Raw genomic sequence first — 20616 nt, forward strand, 5'->3', positions numbered from 1 at the left:
GTCTTAATGTTATTGCTATGTTGTATAACCGAAAAGTTTGTCAAAACGAACATCAAACTTTTGAACCGCAAGACATTGACTACTAAAAGTGAGACCTTTTGGGCTTCGAACCTTCTTAGAAGTTTTGCTAGCCTATAATAACCTCATATACAAGCCTATACATGATAAACCGCGTTTCCAGTCAAATGTATCGGCTGTAAACAATTATTATACATACAAGAACATCTTTGCTGCAATAGTCGATTTGAAGTTAATTTGACAGAGAGATTTGGACATTTTCTGAAAATTGGAAAAGTTTGAAAAAATTTAACATCGAACTTGTTTTTATATAAAGAATACCAGGTATTTTTTGCGTGGTATATATTTATATATGGTATAGAAAACTGTATATAATGACATAATATGCTGTAGGCTACATTTAATAAGCTTATATTGTAATGGTATATTTATACATGGTTATATCAATTGTACAAGCGTGGGTAAAACAATTGTCCATCAAGATTACAAAACTAGCACATTTGAGAGAACATTGGTTAAGGACTCTTTGTCAAAACGAAAAAGTCACTCATCGACATTATTCAGTTCACGTTATACAAAGACAAAACAGGTTGAGCATTTCTAGCTTCTATTTTCTTTAGTTCATAACTCTATACTATAAACCTTTTAAGGCCTGCACACGTTCTATGTATACAATGAATGATGATGAAAAAACAATTGAATATGCGTTAAATAAGAATTACATGCATCAATTCGTGCCACATCGGAATGTGACAGGGTGACAATCCAATAAAAAGTTTTGCTGTAAGAGCCCGTATGTACAGAAATTGAACTCAAGCTATATATATGTTCAAAAGAAATCATCAGAAGGTCTACTCAGCAAACTGTCCACATCACGCAATTACATCATTGCATCATCTTTGATCTTGGGCAAGTAAAATCTTTTTCTCAGTGTTGATACGGTGCATGGCATTTGCCGTTTTTCTCCTGTACAGCCACCAATATCGGCCACTCTTTCAGCCACAATGGTCATCAGCGAAGCAAAATCCAGTTCCCAATCGGAATTATCTTTTAAAAAACGCATTTTACTTTCTTCAATATAAGTTGCAAAAAGTCATACATTTACATTTATATAGTTAGTATAGCAGGACCTTTATCAACCAGTAAAGCAACTTTATTTTAATTTATCTGATTGCCGGGAGCCATAATAAATATCAAAATAATACGTATAAAATCAGTTACCAGTCATATATTCCCCAACAACACTTGTTAATGTTGTTATAAATCGCGAGCCGTTGGTATGGCTTCTGTAAGATTTGTATCCTACACAAAAGTTTGGGAAATATTCGAATTTTGTTTAATGAAATTATACGTAAACGGATTGATGAATGCTGAGTTATTTAGCTTTGAAAAACCATGACTTAATACCCGTTGCCGAAGCAAAACAGCTGATACAATCGGCTCCTATTGGTGCTACGGGACTGACTCCATCTTCAAATTCTGCTTCTTCAACATCAGCAAGATCAGGTTCTTCAAAATCCCCCTGTGGTGTCTTGTCTGGTGGCGTGGCGGTATCACTTCCTTTACATGCCTGTTGTGGTTAAACATTTCAATCACTTGTTAAAAGGTCTCTGTGTGTGGTCTATTTGTCTTATCTTTGTTATTATTGTAAAATCTTTATACAAAGATACATATAAGCATACTTTTATAGTCTAACAATCCGACAACATGTGAAGTACCTGCACTATAAAAATTTTGGGCTTTCCTTCCAAGCCCGGACAATTACTGGATGCGAAATTTGGAAAAATGCTATCATAATGTAGCGGAAGGTTATAGGTCAAAATCGAATCTTCTTTGCCGTGTGAAAGAAAGACGACAAAACAGCAATTATAATCCGAAAAGTCTTCTTCAGATATTGCTTCTAGTTTCTGTATGTCAGGAAAACGTTTAATATTAATTTAACTAAAGTTTATTTAAATAAGCCACTAAAATAATTGTTTGTTATTTAGATTTTGAGAAGTTACTTACTTCAAGTAGTTTACGAAGGGTGAGGTCATTCATTACTTCAATTTCTATTCCCATGCTATTAAACATCGTTTTTAGGTTTTCGACATCTATTTCTGTTCCTTCCCTTTCTTTCAGATTGACTGAAATAAATGGAAAATATTTGTTTAATTGTTCATTAAAATCCAAATGCTCAAATTGAATTCATACAAATGATTTTGTATTAAATTTATATCTACTTTTCTCGAACTCGTAGTGGTTAAAAATATAAGCTCGGCCAGGTTTGGATTTTGTCATTTTGTAAGTGTCAGGTTCCATTTTTTTTAGTCCAAGGTTGTTGAAAGCCTTAGACAGTTCATCCTTTTTTTCAGCCATCGAAATACCTTCGCTATTCAAATATCTCAAGTTAAAAAATCTAAAATTTGTTTTTATGCCTTCTGTGGTAAACAATTATCTGTCTAGAAAACAAACGTTATATCTTTTATAAAAAATTTAGCGTCCTAGCCAGCAATCACCAAACTTGTATCAACCCAAAAAGCAATAATCACATCAATTTGAAAAGAATGTTACAAAACGAACGCTAATTTTTCACTGTATCATAAATTTTTAAGGACACAAGTCTTATTGGAAAAAATGAAGCGAGTTTTAAAAAAACTCTTTTTTTGATTTAATATGTTTGGGATTTTGTTGGGCCTTTTTATACATTATGTATTTGTTTATGTACAGCATCAGGCTTCTTGAAATCTATCGAGTATGCGGATTTTTCAAAACTTTGAATGAATGCCATATCTAATGCCCCAAAGATTTATTTTCTTGATATAAATTTTGTGTAAAAATTCCTGCGATCATATAAGCTTTTCTTTTCTTCATTTAACCAATAACCAGTATTTCTATAAAGTTTTAAATCTCCTTCTCTATTACTTGCCCGCATTACCGGGCGGAAAGTGGTTTCTCTTGCCGGAAATATAAACCGCAGGCAAACACAAACGACAATAATTTTACTCATAATATACAATCGTTTGTTCCATATTTAGTCTTTATAACATATCTCATGAACTTCTTAGATTATTTTCATATTGCCGTAACGAATACTTCGATTTTATTGTTACAGCTGGTACTACTTTAAAAAGCACCACAAAAACAAAGTCTACGCCATGCGATGGTATCAACACCAATCAATGCTTTAAAAATCTTATCATGCACGAGAAGACCACACTTCTTTCGTTGTTTGCAGTTAGCAGCAGATGGGCGCGTCCAATCACTACAATATTACATCATTATCAAAAATCTAAATACACGGGTTTTGGTTAAAACAAACACTTTGCCCTAAGTTAATAAGTTACTGTTCCATACTGTTCTATACTTTCTCCCGGAACGCGTCAAACATTTATACCAGAACGACTTTCCGACTCACTTTCACAACTGTGCATCACACTGAATGCTAATCACCCTGTTTAATTTGACAAAGAGCTTTCTATTAATGCGCTAAAGGCTAAACGAATATTATCATAAATGTAGCAGGGTGAAAAGCTTTTGAATATAGGCTATAGATCTCACTATAATAGTTAAAACCTTTTTGGTTCATACTTTTCTTCTTGGTGTCTTTTAAAATGAATTGGGCATATAGTTTCCTTTATGACTTGTTATATCACAATCTAAGGATCTTATTTTTGTACGCTGATGAATGCGCTGTCTTATTATGAATAAGATGAGGCAGGTTAAATGTTTATATCTTTGGGTTGCCAAGCGTTTGTCCGAAAGACAACGCGGTATCGCAGTGATAAAATTTACCAAATAGTGGTATTTGTATCGTATAACCTTCAGTGTAAAAAGTATAGTACAGCATACGGTAAACGACAGGACTGTAGAATACAATACATCTCAAGCCAACATAGCGGCGTAAAATTGTGTTGTGAATCTCACTTTCGGTTTAATCAACAAAGTGCTCACCTGGAACAAAGTACATCGGAGGTGCAAATACAATGAGTACACCAACAGGCCTTTGTTGTTCTCTGTTTAGCCTGAATAAGGACATTTTTGTTCTTTGGTGGGAAACTCCTGCATTTCTTACATTGTTTTGCCACCTGCTAAACAAAATTCTCCTCTGTTTCCTTCTACAATAAAAATCGAAGGAAAGAAAAAAGTCAACTTTTCAATAACAAACAATTTGATGAAATGCCATTTATTTATTGAAATATCTTTTTATGTGGAGAAAAGAGGTTCGGGCAAGACAGCCGTAGTTCTTCTAAAAACATTTTGTTTTGAATGATAATACTGCCTCGCGGACAATTGTTGTTTTTACTTTTCTGATTGGCTTGCCCGGTTTTCAAAGTCAACCATTGAACATTGTTGACCATGCTGGCTGGCCAATGCAATTAAACTAGCCATGTTACCGTGATGTGAACGCATGTGACTGAACCTGTTTTAGGTTTAATTGCCAGCGACCAAAATCTAAATACAAGTGGGGAGGTTCGGCATACTTCTGTCTAGTTGTCTCGGTGGAAATTTGCCAGTACGGTGGCAGCAGAGACGTGCTGGACAGTGGACATGTCCGCCTGCGGAATTAAAGAATTTGGAATCAGTTGTGAAGAAAGTTGAAAAGTTGTGTTTTATTCATGGTTCGCGACACGTGACCATATACTACGTATAACCGTTTAAAATTCTAATAACATTTTGCTTCTAAAAAGTGAATTATGGTTGCGTTTTTTTGCGAAAAAAAATGTAAGGAAAAAGAGTCACAAAATAATTCTTTTTCTCAGCAAACAAAATTCTTTCACTATTAAACGATCTAAAATTTAGTTTATAGTGTCTTTCTTGTATACAGTAGATATAAGTTACTATAAAATTTCTCAAAAACCACATCCTGGCCTGGACATGATATAACTTACAAGTAAAAAAGGTTTAGTACAATCATCTCCGTTGTTTTATTATACCTACGCGTATATGAAAAATATTCATAAAATTTATGAATTTGCATGCATATAGCATAGGCCTACCTGCAGCCTTTTTCGTCCGGCAATTTCCAGTATGCATTTATATCTTTGTTTTATACAAGTTATGCATTTTCAAATTTGGTCACAGCAATATTGCTAAAGTAACCTGTCGCCAGACCGCACGGTTCCTAGCTGGGTGATACAATTACAGTTACACGAACAGCGACGAAGAATGTCTGGTACATTGGTGGCCAAGTAATAACAACCTGGCCATTCTCTTTAGCCCAAAAGACGAAGCCACTTTCTTCTGCGGACATTGGGACACAGGAACAAATACCAATATACGGTTCCAGCATAGAACATCGCTTATCCCTGCGCGTGATGCTGATACGGCATCAGTTTTGATCGTTTCAGTGAGGCGGTGAAACTTCGAAAAGTCTGACTGGAAGCGCTTTAGCCTTGTTATCATGAGCTGCATCAGACATCACTTGATTTTACAAAGCAGGACCAATCTTACCAAAATCTTTGCAGCATTGTTCTACTTGCAGCAATAAAAAACATCCCACCAACTAATCCCCGTACTTGGATTCCGAACGTGAAACCTTCTACCGCTCTTTTTTTGTGCCTCTCCGGGCACCACTTCTAAAAATGCTTCCCCTTTGCTTTTGAAAAGGCTGCATGAATATACTGAGAAATATGCTTTACCAACTTACGAACCTGTATGATATCACTATGATGCTGTATTGTGCAAATCAAATTATAATTGCGTTATTATTTGAAACTTAGCTTCAATTTTTATTTTTAACGCTATATTTTTATTATAATAAATCATCCATCTTCGGCAAATAAAATCGTTTTCTTAATGTTGATACGGTGCATGGCATTTGCCTCTGTTTTGTCTTGTCGCTTCCGATTGCGGACACCCTCTCAGCTACAATGGTCATCAGCGAAGCAAAGTCCAGTTTCCAGTCAGAATCTTTTAAAAACCAATTTTGGATTTATTAGAATGCCTTTAAAAACCCACATCAAGTTCATACTGTATTGTATGCATCCCAATGCATTAATAACTAATTGCATGTAGGATAATTTAAAAGATGTACCAGATATGTATTCCATCACAACACTTGTCAAAGTTTGTATAAATCGAGAGCCATCATATTCGTTTCTGTAAGACACGTACCCTATACAAGATAATACTTGATAATACAAAATAATTATTACTCGACTCTACCACTCACTGTAATAAATACTGCTTGAGTTATGGAACAACTGAAAATTTTAAAAACACCTGTTGCCGAGGCAAAACAGCTGATGCAGTCGGCTCCAATTGGTGCTGCTGGACTGACTCCATCTTCCTTTTCCTCTTTTTCTTCTTCAGCATCAGTCTGTTCACCAGGGTTTTCTGTAGTTTTCTCTGCTGGTGTGGCACTGTTATTACCTTTACAAGCCTGTTTCAGAAATGCATTTGTTTAGAACTTGTGAAGGCCACAAGACCGCTTTAAATAAATTTGTAAAACATAAATACAACGTACCTGTACTATGAATATTTTGGGCTTTCCTTCCAAGCTTTCGCATCTTTCGGATGTAAAGTAGGGAGAAACTTCATTGTAGAGTAGCTTATCGTCATAAGTCCAAATATAATTTTCTTGGCCGTGTGATAGGAACACGACAAAACAGCAACTGTAATCGGAAAACTCTTTTTTGGATATTTTTTCCAGCTCCTAAAAATTTTAAAATTATCTAAATTTTTTTCTATGAAATCTACAATATGGATTATATCAGTTACATGTAGAAGTTCGGAGGTTACTGAAAAATACTTACGTCGCGCACTTGACGAATGGGAAGATCATTAAACACTTTGCACTTGATCCCCATTTTTTCAAATATTGTTTTTAAGTTGCTGACATCTTTATCGGTTCCCTTTCTTTTAGCAACTAAAATTGAAAATTATAAAAGTTATATAAACTCATTTATTCCAAAATTAACCCAACAAAAAGTAGAATTTGAAACTTTTATTTGGCTACTTTTAATTTTGAATTTGTAGTGGTTGAAAATGTAAGCTCGGCCATTTTTTTCTTTGGTGTTGTAAACTCCAAGGTCTTTGTCTACACTACCAATATCGAAAAACGCTTTAGGTATTGCACTCTTTTTTTCAACCGCACATTTAGCTCCCATTTCGTAGTTGACCGGGGTTCAGTTGCCCGACAACCGAGAAAAACGAATAATTTGTAATCAAAGTTTTTTTGTGTTTCCAATGTACAAAAACATAAAAATGAAATAACATAAAACTTAAAAATACTAGTAGATAGAAATAATCAATTATAAATGACTATAAAATCAATACTTAGGAGGTTTACTTTGAAAACCTGTATATAATATATGTTACAAAATACCCTCGAAAATATGTTCATAAAGAGAAAATAGCAAACAAATGGCATGAAAATCACAACATTTATGCTTTGTAACAAACATATCAGATAGCGTTGTAACAAACCATTAATGCCGATGAATTAAGATGTGAGGTACATAAACTAACTCATCATTGGTGTTGTGATGGAACAAATGTAACTGTGTAAAGTTAGTTCCATTTTGCACAGCTCTTCAAACTGTACAGATAACATTTAAAGTATGCCTGCATGCAGGCGATTGGTAAAAAAAATTTACGAATATACATATTACGATAAATTTCACCATGACGCACATCACGCCTTTACTGTACTATAAGTGAAAAACTTAACGCCAAATACAGTTATCTGTTGCTTCCTTTTTATTCCTTACTTACAAGCGTAAAAAAATTTATTGCTTGCTACTTATTCACATATAACGTGGTGTAAAAATCTTGCTTCATTTTTCACTCATTTTTGTTGTTTATTTATTATTATTTTTCGTTCAATGGTGCTGGGCAAGGTTCTTGTTTAGGTCACGTGACCGTTTATTTGAAGTATTCCCTAAACCGTTTATTTTGCAATCTGTTTAAGGTTTTACTTTTTTATAGCAAACAAGTTATCAGCGTTTTGTGTGACGCCATTTTACTAAAAGCTGTTGCTCATAATTTGATCACGTGAACTTTTGTCTGAGTACCTTGTGAAAAAAAACGGTTTTAGATTCGATTCGATTTTCAACTCATTCTAATAAACTAATTCATATCATTCGATTGTATGACGTATTTTACTGAGCAAGTTTCTTTAGGACTGAATTTCTCTCCACCAAATACGTAATGAATATCTAAGCAAAAAAGTAAACTACAACAGATATCCGACCTCACTTTTTGAATAAGTAATTAAGCAGCTTCCTCATCTTGTTATTCCATCATAAATGACGTTGTATTGTAATAATCTCTTCAACTTGACGAAGAGAAATATTAAGCTAATATCATGGTAAAGTGCTTCATTCTTAAACTTTTAGATTGTATGATAAAGCAAATTCCTTACCAGTTAAATAAAACTTTTTACGCGCTTACCGTTGACTTAACCCTTGCTACAACGCACAGAATAATGTATAGGTGACCAAACAACTATCAAACTTTATTTGCATATCACATAGCACATTAGTAAATGTGCTGTACTGTGATATTGATATTATAAGCCTATAACATACCGGGTCGTAGCCAACTTGTCGATAAGTTATAGGACTGTATACAAGGTATTTTTTAAAGGGCTTTCGTTTCTGCTTTTGTAAATAAATCATTGACAAACTAAATGTTATCTCATTGGTTTTCAATATTTTTTGCAACGCCACTCTTTTCAGAGACCCAAAATGACCTTAACACCTTTTCCAAAAAGTTTAATTTGAGCACATGTGTAGCTGACCATCATAACATCATCATCATACCGCCTTTAAAGCAAACGAAAATCTAAACAATAAATGTACTCCGATAAACATCTTTTTAAATGCTTTCTGACATTTTTCGATTTCATAGGTTTGGTCCAAAAACTTTTAAGCAAAGTAAACGCTGTGGTCATTCTGTGTCATTGAACTCTACAAAAACAAGTCAATACTAACAATCGAATTCACAATAACTTTGCTTTCCCTACGACGATGAAAAGTTTAATCTATGTCTGTTTGAAACGGCTTTCTCGAGAGCAAAGCAAAAACCTTGGTTATTCAGTGCCATATTCATTCAAGCTTAACTTCAAGAAATAACATTGCTCGCACTATAGAGACCTACTTATCAAATTATTATTGTTAAATATTACACTATGATTTTCACTTAAAGTTAGGGGCAAGTACAAAAACAAGTTTGTTGAAATCATAGTTGTCAGTAAGTATGCTGAAGAATAAAGTTTAAAATAGATAGATAATAACAAAAACAGAGCAAACGACTGCCACAGTCTCACCAAATAAAAATTCTGCTCGGCCTACACTGTTTTTTTTTACTGTGGTTCTTTTTTTGAACCACATGTATAACATAAATAAATTAACATCTGATTCTGTGATGGACTCTCTCTTGCTTTAGCAGACCTTTGCTATAACATCCAAGTTTAGGCTATGTACCAACTTTTATACGGTATTTATCTTTAGGACCTATGTCGTTAGAAATATTTGTTTATAAATGTGCAAACAAAAAGAGATTTTAGTTTAACACTGTGTCATCTTAGTGGTCGCCTTTAATTAGTGTAACCCATCTATACAGGACTACAATATATTTAACTATACGTTCATAGCAAGGTTGTTTTATGATAACCGTCAAACCTTTACATCATTGTCCTCATTATGTAACTACGAGAACGCTTCTTTGGCTGCAATGCTCATAAACTTGTCAATAAAAGTAACTTCACATAATTTTCATTTTTTTCCACTGAAACAATAAGCTTTTAACCCCTTTTACATGTCCAAGCCTGAGTGCGTCGACTCGATCAAACTCGATCGATTTTGATCAGCGAAGCGTGTCACGTGCGACAAACAATTTCTATTTGCCATGTAAAAAGGGTTATTGATACACCTACTTTGTTTGCATATGATGCATATATAACAGGAGGGGCATATAAGAGAGAAGAGAAGCATATATGACGGTTGGGAACCTCGGCTAATATTGGTTTCACATGATCACGCCGATTTACGTACACCAGTGTTTCCCAAACCTTTTTGTAACAACGCCCACTAACTTCTAAGAAATGTATTTAAAGAAATATCTTAAAACTTTTTTTACGGATTATATATCTATAGCTCATTTCCCTTTCACAAGTGAATGTGAATATGATTTGAATATGATTTATGAGTTACTTCACTGGCTTTCACATATAATGAATTTTGAATGATTACGAAATCGTTATAACTACAGTATGTTTGCTTTCAAAGAAGGAGCAATTCTTATGATTACAATGGTTGGAATAAAATGGTTTTTGACGTCAGCAAAAACCACAGGCAATCCGCAAGTAATAACAACCTGAAGATAAATATAGTTGAGCAAAGCGGAAATAATATTCAGCCTACCGAAAATATGAATAAAATTTTGCAACATCTGAAACTTATTTCGAAAAAATTTTGAAATTTGTTTCGTACCACCTCACCGCCAGCTTCTTCTGCAACGCCCTACCCCCCTACGGCTCCTTTTCTCCTGAGCGCCTCCTGGAACGTTTTATCGCCCACTTTGAGAAACACTGTTATACACCTACGTAAGCTTAACCTTGGTAACTTCCTTTATCTCTCCTTTCTCTTTCCGTTTATTGTTTGCTTGTGTGTGTGTGAGTGTTAGGATTATATCATGAGTGCTAAAATTCTCCACATAAAGCATGCTTATATTCCACAAGTGATGTAATTTTGAAATCATAACATATAGCTATTCTATTATCACCAATAATAAGAATTTGTTTCGTGTTGCCAATCCTCTTTACGTTTATCGAAATACCTTCAAAAACGCTATCTCTGTAAACCCAACTAATTATTATGCCCCAAAATTGTCAAAGCACACAAGCGCTAATATCAATAAAGAATAATTTCTGTCAGAATTAACAGAGCAGTAACCCACATTGGTATACACATTGCTTTTCTGTCACACTTAAACATCTCTCAATAGCTGACGTTTTCGCGAACCCTGTTGTCGTGGTGCGTTTTAATTTGTATCTAGGCCCATATTGAGTAACGTCCCGTGCTCAATTCTTGACTTTGAAGACCTCGATGGTTGCGTAACAAACCATACCTTGTAATGAAAATATTAAAAAGCGTAAACTTCACGAACATCACAGCAAACTGAATCATTCAAGTTAGTTTTAACTACAAAATAACCGGAACGATTTCAATTAAGCAAAAGAAACCAACTATTATTACCAGTTCATTCTACCTTTGTCCGAAAAAAATTTGCTTATGATAAGATAGATCAATGGTTAATACACGTGAAATAAGTCTCACAGCTTTTAACCGGAAAACTTGTGTACGATTCAGTTGATCCTTTGGTTTGACCGAAAATATTGTACATAAATGATCTATTTTATCAAACAAACCTTTTCCTCGCAACCTGCTTGTTGGAGTCAAGCGGATAATTTTGACTTCACATTTAAAAAGACATGCTTTTAGTTTTGTTCAAGCGATCATGATATTTGATCAAACGGTAAAGCAGTAAGAGTTGGCACAATAATCAAATAATTTCAAAATACGTGCTAATTGCCAGCCAGTGCGATAAAGATATTAAGAGCTGGCCTTTAGAATTACCTGGTAGTGCTTATCACAATAAAGCCACGCGATGCATCAAAAAGAACAAAAGACTGGGGTGGTAAATGACAGGACGAATTTCGAAATAGATATCGAATAACGACAAAAGCGCTCAATGGCCTTTAAACGACCTTAAATCAGCAATAAAGTAGGAGGGAACGCTGTACTTCTTTTGTAGAAACCTAAACAGAGGCATGACCCGAAGCAAATAGGCTAAACAATAGCATAGTGTTATCACTAAATAACACCCGATGTTAAGAAAGACATCCTATTATCGAAGAGCAACAATAGAACATTATTTCAAGTGATATTCATATTATCGTTTTTAACTATAAAGTGGCCTAAATAAGATAGGGCAATGGCTTGAAAAACCAAAAATTTGGCAAAATCAGGCAGTAATAACCAACTAATCGCATTTTCTAGAATCTCAATTAAGGCGGTATACAACAAATTACATAAACAGACCGAACGTTTGACCCGAATTGACGTTGGTTTTCAATACAAGGCCGGGTGATTTTGGAGTATTGCACGTTGCTGTGAAGCAATTTGCGGCTACTGGAGAAAATCGCACGCATATACACGCATACTACTATATAATGACGCAATATTTTATCAAACGACAACAAAAAACTCTCAAAGTTATGCAGTGATAGGGGCGTACAAAATTCCATTCCTTCTGAAAAATGTATCACGGACGATTCTTGATCTGCCGAATTGAGGAGTACGAAACTCTTTGACGACGTCATCCAACCTCCATCCGTATTCCCAGGAAGTTGTAAGGGGATAATCGTATTTTTCTTCTGGTTTCTTGAAGGTACGCGCCTGTAAGTATTGGTGTCTTCCTTTCCCTTCCTTTGTGAAGCCATGGTATAACAGACGTTTCACCCCTAAAAACAAATCTTAGGTTGCAGACAAGATAAATTATTATCGCCAAGCTTAACTTTTGTATTAGTAACTTGATATGTAAGGTACCACAGACAACCTGCGCATTTAAACTAGTTGCAGATAGAGAAATTAATATCTGAAGTTGAAGAAGACCAAAAATGCTTGTGCACGTATGTTTGCTACTCGTAGCATTGCTAGCAAATTTCAACGCTGAAAAACCAAATTTACCTGGAGCAACCGGTCTCATTTCAACCAAAAGTGCGTCGGGATCATTGTCTCCAGCTTGATGAGGTTTGATAACCATATCAACGTTGGTTGGACGTTTTTTTGGGTAATTAATGACCGGTAAGGTTAGACTTCGTGTTGGAGGCTTGGGTACCATTTCCGTGAATTTTTTTGCACGGGCCAAACGTTTTTCTTTACTGGTTGGAGATTCCTGTTCTTTTATCTCGTTTGCATATTTTCCGTGCCATGCTAAGCGTACAAAAGCCTCTTTCTTAATGGCTTCTTTCCAAAAGTTTTGTCGTTGGGTATCCATGTTCAATTCACGCGCCATACTTGCAATAATTCTATGTGTCTATCGGTGGTCACTTAATCTCAGCTAATAAAGTGGAAATTTACTAAGAATGCGTTACGGTACTTAGTTTTTAATTTCTAAGAATGGGTACGCTATGACACAAATTAAAGGTTAATCTACTAACGACTAAAACACTTACGGAATTATTATTTGTTCACTTCCGATTGTCATGCCTTGAGTAGTTAAAATTTACTTGGCCTGACATACCGTAAACTGCCTACTGGTGTTGGTTAAACCTAGTTGCAGATGCTTCTGCGCAAAATAACTACATTGAACTATGCCAATGATGTTGTTGAAAGGTGGGAAATGATTAAAATAACTGGTTAATCATTCTTCTGCACATAAGCATATTCAAGTTCAGCTTTTTGCTATCCTCTCCCACGAAATGCATAGCGATTAGGGAAACTATACTACCACGTTAGTTTTTATCTTTAGGTTTGAACAAACTTAACTTACCGGTAAAGCACTGTACTTAGAGTGACTTCAATATCAGTTCACTTAAAGCACATTTGTCAAAGCCTGCAGCCAAACAAATGAAGGAAACAGCAGCGAAGCATGTCGTGATCTCCAAGATACGCGTTGCTATAACTACTCCTCGCTATAGCGAAAACTCAGTAGACCATGACAGAAATACTTTGACGAATTTGTGAAAGCAATGAAAGGCACATTTGATTTTATTAAAAACTTTTTAAATAAATAGATATTTCTTAGTACTTCTTTTCAAATACAAATACTTTAAAAGTAAAAAAATATTTTTTCTGAGGAACGTTTACCAGCTGAGGACAGTAGATTGACTAAAAGATCTTATACGTACCATAGACATCTTTTAAGTAAATATTTGTTTTTCATCGACTTAGTTCAGCAAACAGCTGGAAAATGAGCGGACATATCTTCACGTATACCAAGTTTTGTCCGTCACAGCCTTGTCTGAACGGCACTAGACATTAGCCATGAAGCTTTATAGACGTCACGCAGTGAAAGGACAAACTTGTTTTCAATTTTCGTTTTATTTAAAACTGCGTGTAGTACACGATTGCACAAGAATTCCCACACAATCTTGCCTCTACAAATATATTTTCCAAACTTGAGATAATTATTTAATGCATAGATTTTCACATAGACATAAAGTTCAATTCTACATGTTGGAAAAACTATAAGTTAGTAAAAGTCATCGATATAACTCAATCTCCCTCCGACTTTACTAAATGTCAACAAATGCTTCGTTGTCATAGAATCATAAAAATTAAAATGTGGGGCACAAAAAAATTACAACTTTACAGTTGTTAACAATTACTCAAATGATAGTCTACAACTTATAACTTCGATTTAGCTGAATCTGGCATTATGTTCTGTATCTTCATGGCCAGTGCCATGTTACCAGATATCTTCAGTTTTCCGTTGAAGAAGGCCTGCAAAACGTAAGTAAAGTATAGATCAATTGTAGTTCTTACAAATTCTTGGCTACTTCTCCTTTATACTAAAAAGGATCGATGCCACCACACAGTTGTTATAAATGGGCTATCTTTCATTTGGTAAAGCACGTAAGAAGAGTTTTTTGCATAGTGCCTTGAGTACCAGTCGTCGCCTGCAAGCGAAGGTAACTTCAGTACATAAAAGCTCGAGCTTTGTCCCTTTTCAAAAGCCCAGAATACACAGTAACCACAGCTCAACGACTGCCTTTTGTTTTTTCATGTCGATCAGTCAAGGCCACAAGACAACCACGCACGACAATTAGCAAATATTAATAATTTTCTAGCGCGACTGCATCTTAGTAAAAGCAAAAGAACGGTGTATTGCAGCTCGCTTTAAGTATAATACTTACGGCGTTAGGGTTAAGCTTTCCCAGCATCAAATCAAACATATCGCTGTCCGACATGGTTATGGTGCAATCAGGTTTTTCTAGAAGAAAATAGAGTAACGGTTTAGTCGAGTTTCGCCGTGACATGGACATCGCTACGCGCTGATGGAGAACGAAAATCAAGGGATTTTATCACGAAAATGTCATGGATATTTCAACGCTAAACAAGCGTGAGTGCCTACACAGTAACTTATATGCTACAGGCAACTTACGTCCTGAGTTAAATTCGACGGAGCCGTTTCCATTCTTTGCGTCAACGACCCAAGTTCCGGATTTTCCGCTGGGTCCATTTTTAATGCTGAAAGCGATAACTCCGTTAACCTTTTTGATGTAACTTTTTCCATCCTGAAAGGCAAACGATATTAAAATCATCGCACAAATCTTCCTTGCTGGGGCGATAGAAGATAAAATTTGTTCCCACCGCTTCCATTGCTTTCTTGATCTCCAGAAACACCGGCGTCGTCTTGAAACCGTCGGAATCGGCTACGCCAGAGGTTGCTTGGCTGACCAGTTGACCCATGACCGGCTGCGGGTGTTCACGAGGTTGTCCTCCTTGTCTACGTAACATTATATGACGTCACAATAAAAGTGATTTCAGTTTTATCACAGGTGTTCAGGATTAACAAGACCAGCTGGAATTGTTCACAAGTTTCCGAAAACGCGTTTTTTGTTACGTAATATCCTAACCAACTGAAACAAAGACAGGGATGACAAACCTACATGATAGATGGATATAGTCAAATTCTATGTCTGTAAATATTAGTTTCATGGAAATATTCCAAAACAATAAGTACAGATGCGCAACACAACTGATTCCCAAATAGCAGGAGATTACCAAAAGTGAATTTGGCCGAACTGAATAAAAAAATTTTCTGCTAAACCACAAGTCTGCAACTCTAAACATAAAAAAGCTAGACCCAAACACGGGCAGAAACCAAGTGTAAAAAAATATATGTGGAGTTGGAGGTTATATTTTTTGTCGGTGCGCGTAAACTTCAACCTAAAGGCTTTAAAAGATAGGGTATGACTAACCGGAACGGTAATTGGGTCTTAATTTAATTCCGTCAGCAGGAAAGTTACAAAATCAGTTAATTTCGCCTTTCTCTGGATGGAGTGGCAGAGTGGTTTATTTTACGTAGCAATTTGACAGCGAATATCGAAAATATAAAACCTACGGCAACTTATTAAACATGGCTTTATTTTCAGAAAATACAAGGTGAGTTTTACTACGACATGGACGAAATTTTTTTTTTTAGTATAGCGTGTCAGAAAGAGCCAAGGTAAACAACACACCGGCATCGGCAACACTTGCGGACATGATGTCTGAAATGTATTCGAGTTTAAATTGAGTTCTACGTTTGCAGATAAACAAGTACAGCACGCTTGCCGCATACTTAATGCGACAGTTGTAAAATCGACTCGTTCTGCAACACTCATCACATGAATGACTGTTTACTGTACAAACATTTTCAAAACTGCCTCAAGTCATATAAACAATCTTTTGCTTGTGCTGGGCGTTCAACTTTAAACCAAACAAAAAATTGAATACCGTTTTAACCACTCCTTTCGTGCTTCGGGAAATCCAAGTTTGTACATTGTCAGCACGACTGCACCTCCTATTCCTAGGTTGTGCTGCAGTGCGAGTTTAGCTCCGGGCACTTGTCGCTTCCCTGCTTCTCCCCTCATCTGCCAGCAGAGCTCGGTGCATTGCGCAAGCCCTGTGTTAATTATTATCGTCGAGTTAACCTACACTTTCCACATACCTGGTCTAGCAAACGTCTTTAGTTATTAGGTTAATTATTAACGATGGAGTAGGGTGTAAATTACGATATGCTGAAAAGAAGCGCTCTGGACGGATAGAAGAGCTTTTCTTACCGGTTGCACCGAGTGGGTGACCTTTGGAGATTAAACCCCCACTTGGGTTGATAACGTGTTTGCCTCCGTACGTGTTGTCCCCTCTGTCTATAAATTCACCTGCCTTGCCTGATGACGCAGTAAAATAAAATGTTATGCGACCACGTTAGGAAAAATTGAACGACAGAAGTCGTGAAGAAATAGTGACGAGCGATGCATCATGGCATGAAAACTTACCAACTGGGCACAGTCCCAGAGCTTCGTAGGTGACCAATTCATTAGCAGAAAAGCAGTCATGAAGTTCAATAACTTGCGCATCGGATGGTCTGAGTCCTGATTGTTGGTAGATCTTTTCAGCGGCACGTCTCGTCATGTCAAAGCCCACAAGCTATAAAGATATTCTTGGTGACATGTTTGTATCAGTATTGATGTCTGTGTGAAACTTGCATTGTTTCTGGTTGTGTTCGATATTTTTGAAGATATTTTTCCACGTCATTAAGTGGTTCAATCAGATGGCGCTGGTATAAATGTGGTTTTGTCTTAGAAGAATGTGGTATAACAATCTATCCTACGACAGAGAAAAGTCATCGCACAACATAAACTCGGCAATGATTCCTCATCGCTCAAGCCCCGGTAACCGAGCTGGCTGTCATGAGATTGTCAAACATTTTTATGCGTTTTTTATTTTGAATACCGTATTGCTCGAATTTGTACCTGTTCACCAGGACCCGTGAATAGGAGCAAGCGTCAGTAACGCCTTGCCCAAGAAGTGAAACACGGTCCGCTTTATTGAGAGCCCAGCGGCTCGAACCACTCGGCTTCTGAGCTGACAACTACTTGAGACAAATATGCGCGGTCAATCCGATGCTGAAAAGTTAGATGATCGCGTACTAGTTAAATAGGTCGTCCTGCATTTGAATAAACGATTTGGGACATGTAAATGGTTTTTGTAAATTATAACGATACACCACTACGAGTAAACCTTTAAAACAGCTTACGTAGCTTACCGTAATTATATATGAAGATTGCCGCAGTGCCATAATATCCTAGTTGCTAACCTAACGGAAGCATACGGCCTTTGAGCAATGTGTTTCGGCCATAACCGAAAGGAAACTACTGCTAAACGCACAAATTTTAATTTTCTACATTTGCTATATTTTCTAGTTTTGAAAGACAGCGACGATTAATCAATCAATAATACTATGTCTGGCAGATCAACACATATGCTTCCATGAACGAAAAATGCAATACGAAGTGTACGTTAGCTAACTAAATATTAACCCATTACTTGTTTACAGCCACATAATGCACAAGTAATATTTATCAAAAAATGGCGCAAGAAGGGCTTTCTGCCAAGGGGCAATACGATGATGTTGTTGAGCATGACGTATTTTTTGTCATTGTCAAAGAGACAAACAGACGCCATGAAATTATTTTGCTCTCAGAAATTTTCCATTAAATGGTTTTTAGAGAGCTCTGTCTATTTTCCCCAGAAATGTCAAAGTTTGGTTAACTTTTGCTATTTTAATTTTATCTAATTTCAATAAGCAATGTCTAAAAACTATCAATACCTTGATACAGCTTTTATCTTTAAATGTGCTTGGTAAGTCGGTTGCCATTGTTTGTGCTACGATCTCGACAGCCTGATGTTCAAGTCTGTGCTTCCTGACAAAATCTTCGCTTGCCAGAATTGCACAACCTGATCCATCCGATGTTGGGCTGGAAATTATAAAAGCAGATTTTTTGTGGATTTAATCTGTTAAAGGATTAATAAAACATGCTGTTAGCTTATGGAAATAAGAAAAAAAACTACACACTTGTTGCAAAAAAGTAGAATTCTAATTTCTAATTGATATTTCCGCATTTATACAGCAATGCATTTAAATCCAAAAGACTTTTAGAGAGGCTTCGATCGATTCTTGTGATATTATCTATGGAAAATTTGCTTATTCGAACAAATTCAGCCAGAAGTTGGTAAATCAAAAGTTATTTTTTATACCAGCATTGCAGCAGAGTCAGATATTCATAGACTTTTCTTCCATTCAAGACTTGATCCAATGAGTATTCCTTTTGAAACTGGGAGTAAGGATTGTTGGTTGAGTGCTTGTGATTTTTCCATGCAATTTTGGCAAAATGTTCTTTTTTGGTTCCTATACAAAGGAGAAAATTGTCATGTAGATATAATTTATAAAACTAAAGCTTAAAATTGGTTGAATTATTCCCTTAACCGCTGTGACAAACCTTGGAGTTTTATATGACATGTACAGTACACTTCATGGCGTTACTAGACTTTGATATATATAAAACATTAACTAGACTCATTAAGGTACAGTGCAAACATTCAGCATTTTATTCCAGGGCAAAGGTGGTGGCTTCAACCTGTTTTATGAGTGCTAGTTTGCACAAATTACAGCAATAATAGAGTTCATGCAAGAACTAAGTGCAACACAGCAATACATATAGGTAAAAGCAATTTAAAATTTTCTGGGAAAAATTTGCAAGTGCAGTAAAATGCAATATTAAATCAAAGAAATCTTTGTAGAAAACTGTTCTTCATACCATATTTTTCCATGTGCTCGAGCCCTGCATTTCCAAATAGCTGAGGAGTAGGTGGTGCTGGTACAAATGGTCTCAATTCAGTCATCACTTCAAAATGGTTTTGACTTGGATTTGCTCGGTCATTCCACTAGATATACAAATTAATGTTGAAATCAATGGAAGTGGAATGGCCAAAATCCAGGATGATATCGTATTCCACATTCTACAGACATTTAAGTCAACACCAAGTCTAATAAAACAAGATCAGTCTACGTACATTAGACTTCAAAGAACCACGCTGCATTTTCTCAAATCCAAGTGCCATTGTACATTCAGCAAGTCCACCCTCAATCAATTGCTTGGCCATAAAAAGTGCTGTAGATCCCGTTGAGCATGCATTGTTAACCTGAAAGGTTCATATCAAACTTTATCACGTCCATCGTATATCAACATCTACAAACCCTACAATAAAACGATGGACAGAAACTTACATTGTATATTGGAATGCCAGTTAAGCCAAGCTGGTAAAGGCATTTTTGGCCACATGTTGTGTCACCGTAGCAATAACCCACTGCTGCTTGTTCCACTTCTCTGTACGAGATTCCAGCATCCGCCAGCGCTTTAATACCAGCTTCTTTTGCCATGTCAGGATAATCAAAATCCTGCCGACGGCCAGGCTTTTCAAACTAAAAACAGAAAATACAAAATTAAACACATGGATAAAATTCGTATTTATATATGTTAGCAAAATTTATTACAGCAACAAAAAATAAAAACTAAAATATGGTTTAAAAGCCCTACTTTAGTCATTCCAACTCCAATCACATAAACTTTTCTTCCAGATGACATAATGTTGGTTTAAAAGAAAATACAAAAGACCAAATTTTTAAACTTCAAAAACTCTGAAAAATATTATAAAAATATATTATACATACATCTTTACATCATAGATAATTAATATTGGTAATATCAAATATTCATAACATTCTTTACAAACAGCAAGCAAAGTGCAAAAGTGTAACAAGTCAAACATTAGTGTGCTACCGTCTATTGAATTTATACTAGTGCACTAAAGCACCAGCCTGACTTGAAAAGTACGGCAGTTTTTGACAAGAGATCATACCTGCATAGGCACAAATTTTGGCATGCACTAAAAGCTCAATTCTTTATTTATCTATTATAAATTGGCCTGAAAATTAGAAAATTCAGCATCCACATTGATGAACCTCGTATGCAAAGGTGCTTTCCACTATACAGCATGAGATGTAAGTATAAGGTAAGGGTGCTACGATATGTTTTGATATTGGTAGCTTAAAAGTGAA

General features: G+C 35.8%; 4 protein-coding genes across 5 annotated transcripts; all 4 read right to left on the reverse strand.

Moving 5' to 3' along the window:
• Nucleotides 1–357: 357 nt before the first annotated feature.
• On the reverse strand, nucleotides 358–2673 carry LOC143461085 (caspase-6-like). Its single transcript, XM_076958851.1, has 6 exons — nucleotides 2241–2673; nucleotides 2026–2144; nucleotides 1737–1925; nucleotides 1426–1588; nucleotides 1240–1320; nucleotides 358–1065 (listed from the first exon to the last, which is right to left on the reverse strand). The coding sequence occupies exons 1-6, from the start codon at nucleotides 2374–2376 to the stop codon at nucleotides 899–901; spliced, it is 855 nt and encodes a 284-aa protein (XP_076814966.1). The 5' UTR covers nucleotides 2377–2673; the 3' UTR covers nucleotides 358–898.
• A 2993-nt stretch (nucleotides 2674–5666) lies between these two features.
• LOC143461086 (caspase-6-like) lies at nucleotides 5667–9746 on the reverse strand. 2 transcript variants are annotated; one of them, XM_076958854.1, is made up of 6 exons: nucleotides 8200–9746; nucleotides 6756–6868; nucleotides 6467–6655; nucleotides 6223–6382; nucleotides 6035–6115; nucleotides 5667–5910 (listed from the first exon to the last, which is right to left on the reverse strand). In XM_076958854.1, the coding sequence occupies exons 2-6, from the start codon at nucleotides 6807–6809 to the stop codon at nucleotides 5753–5755; spliced, it is 642 nt and encodes a 213-aa protein (XP_076814969.1). In that variant the 5' UTR covers nucleotides 6810–6868; nucleotides 8200–9746; the 3' UTR covers nucleotides 5667–5752. The 2 variants fall into 2 exon arrangements, with proteins under 2 accessions (XP_076814969.1, XP_076814968.1); XM_076958853.1 differs by lacking the exon at nucleotides 8200–9746 and adding an exon at nucleotides 6959–8187.
• Nucleotides 9747–11204: 1458 nt separating this feature from the next.
• LOC143461150 (protein SPMIP1-like) lies at nucleotides 11205–13442 on the reverse strand. Its single transcript, XM_076958959.1, has 2 exons — nucleotides 12696–13442; nucleotides 11205–12469 (listed from the first exon to the last, which is right to left on the reverse strand). The coding sequence occupies exons 1-2, from the start codon at nucleotides 13021–13023 to the stop codon at nucleotides 12222–12224; spliced, it is 576 nt and encodes a 191-aa protein (XP_076815074.1). The 5' UTR covers nucleotides 13024–13442; the 3' UTR covers nucleotides 11205–12221.
• Nucleotides 13443–14032: 590 nt separating this feature from the next.
• Nucleotides 14033–20200, reverse strand: LOC143460594 (sterol carrier protein 2-like). The gene is made up of 13 exons (XM_076958177.1): nucleotides 20096–20200; nucleotides 19786–19980; nucleotides 19572–19700; nucleotides 19316–19442; nucleotides 18756–18906; nucleotides 18328–18475; nucleotides 16994–17144; nucleotides 16778–16885; nucleotides 16452–16620; nucleotides 15324–15459; nucleotides 15115–15247; nucleotides 14867–14943; nucleotides 14033–14453 (listed from the first exon to the last, which is right to left on the reverse strand). Exons 1-13 carry the CDS (start codon nucleotides 20141–20143, stop codon nucleotides 14358–14360), a joined length of 1668 nt encoding a protein of 555 aa, XP_076814292.1. The 5' UTR covers nucleotides 20144–20200; the 3' UTR covers nucleotides 14033–14357.
• Between the last annotated feature and the right edge of the window lie 416 nt (nucleotides 20201–20616).

The sequence above is a fragment of the Clavelina lepadiformis genome, chromosome 5 (genome assembly GCF_947623445.1).
Source record: "Clavelina lepadiformis chromosome 5, kaClaLepa1.1, whole genome shotgun sequence".
Classification (NCBI taxonomy): Eukaryota; Metazoa; Chordata; class Ascidiacea; order Aplousobranchia; family Clavelinidae; genus Clavelina; species Clavelina lepadiformis.

Excerpts from the sequence above, each read along its gene's own strand:
- LOC143461150 (XM_076958959.1), bottom strand. The coding sequence starts at position 13,023 with ATGGCGCGTGAATTGAACATGGATACCCAACGACAAAACTTTTGGAAA. Across the intron at positions 12,470-12,695 it reads AATGAGACCGGTTGCTCCAG|GGGTGAAACGTCTGTTATAC; the intron begins GTAAATTTGGTT and ends ATTTGTTTTTAG.
- LOC143461086 (XM_076958853.1), bottom strand. The coding sequence starts at position 7,109 with ATGGGAGCTAAATGTGCGGTTGAAAAAAAGAGTGCAATACCTAAAGCG. Across the intron at positions 6,656-6,755 it reads CCATTCGTCAAGTGCGCGAC|GAGCTGGAAAAAATATCCAA; the intron begins GTAAGTATTTTT and ends TAAAATTTTTAG. Across the intron at positions 6,383-6,466 it reads CCAAAATATTCATAGTACAG|GCTTGTAAAGGTAATAACAG; the intron begins GTACGTTGTATT and ends TTTCTGAAACAG.
- LOC143460594 (XM_076958177.1), bottom strand. The coding sequence starts at position 20,143 with ATGTCATCTGGAAGAAAAGTTTATGTGATTGGAGTTGGAATGACTAAA. Across the intron at positions 16,886-16,993 it reads TCTGGGACTGTGCCCAGTTG|GCAAGGCAGGTGAATTTATA; the intron begins GTAAGTTTTCAT and ends CTGCGTCATCAG. Across the intron at positions 16,621-16,777 it reads TCACCCACTCGGTGCAACCG|GGCTTGCGCAATGCACCGAG; the intron begins GTAAGAAAAGCT and ends TAATTAACACAG.
- LOC143461085 (XM_076958851.1), bottom strand. The coding sequence starts at position 2,376 with ATGGCTGAAAAAAAGGATGAACTGTCTAAGGCTTTCAACAACCTTGGA. Across the intron at positions 2,145-2,240 it reads CCACTACGAGTTCGAGAAAA|TCAATCTGAAAGAAAGGGAA; the intron begins GTAGATATAAAT and ends CATTTATTTCAG. Across the intron at positions 1,589-1,736 it reads CCAAAATTTTTATAGTGCAG|GCATGTAAAGGAAGTGATAC; the intron begins GTACTTCACATG and ends TAACCACAACAG.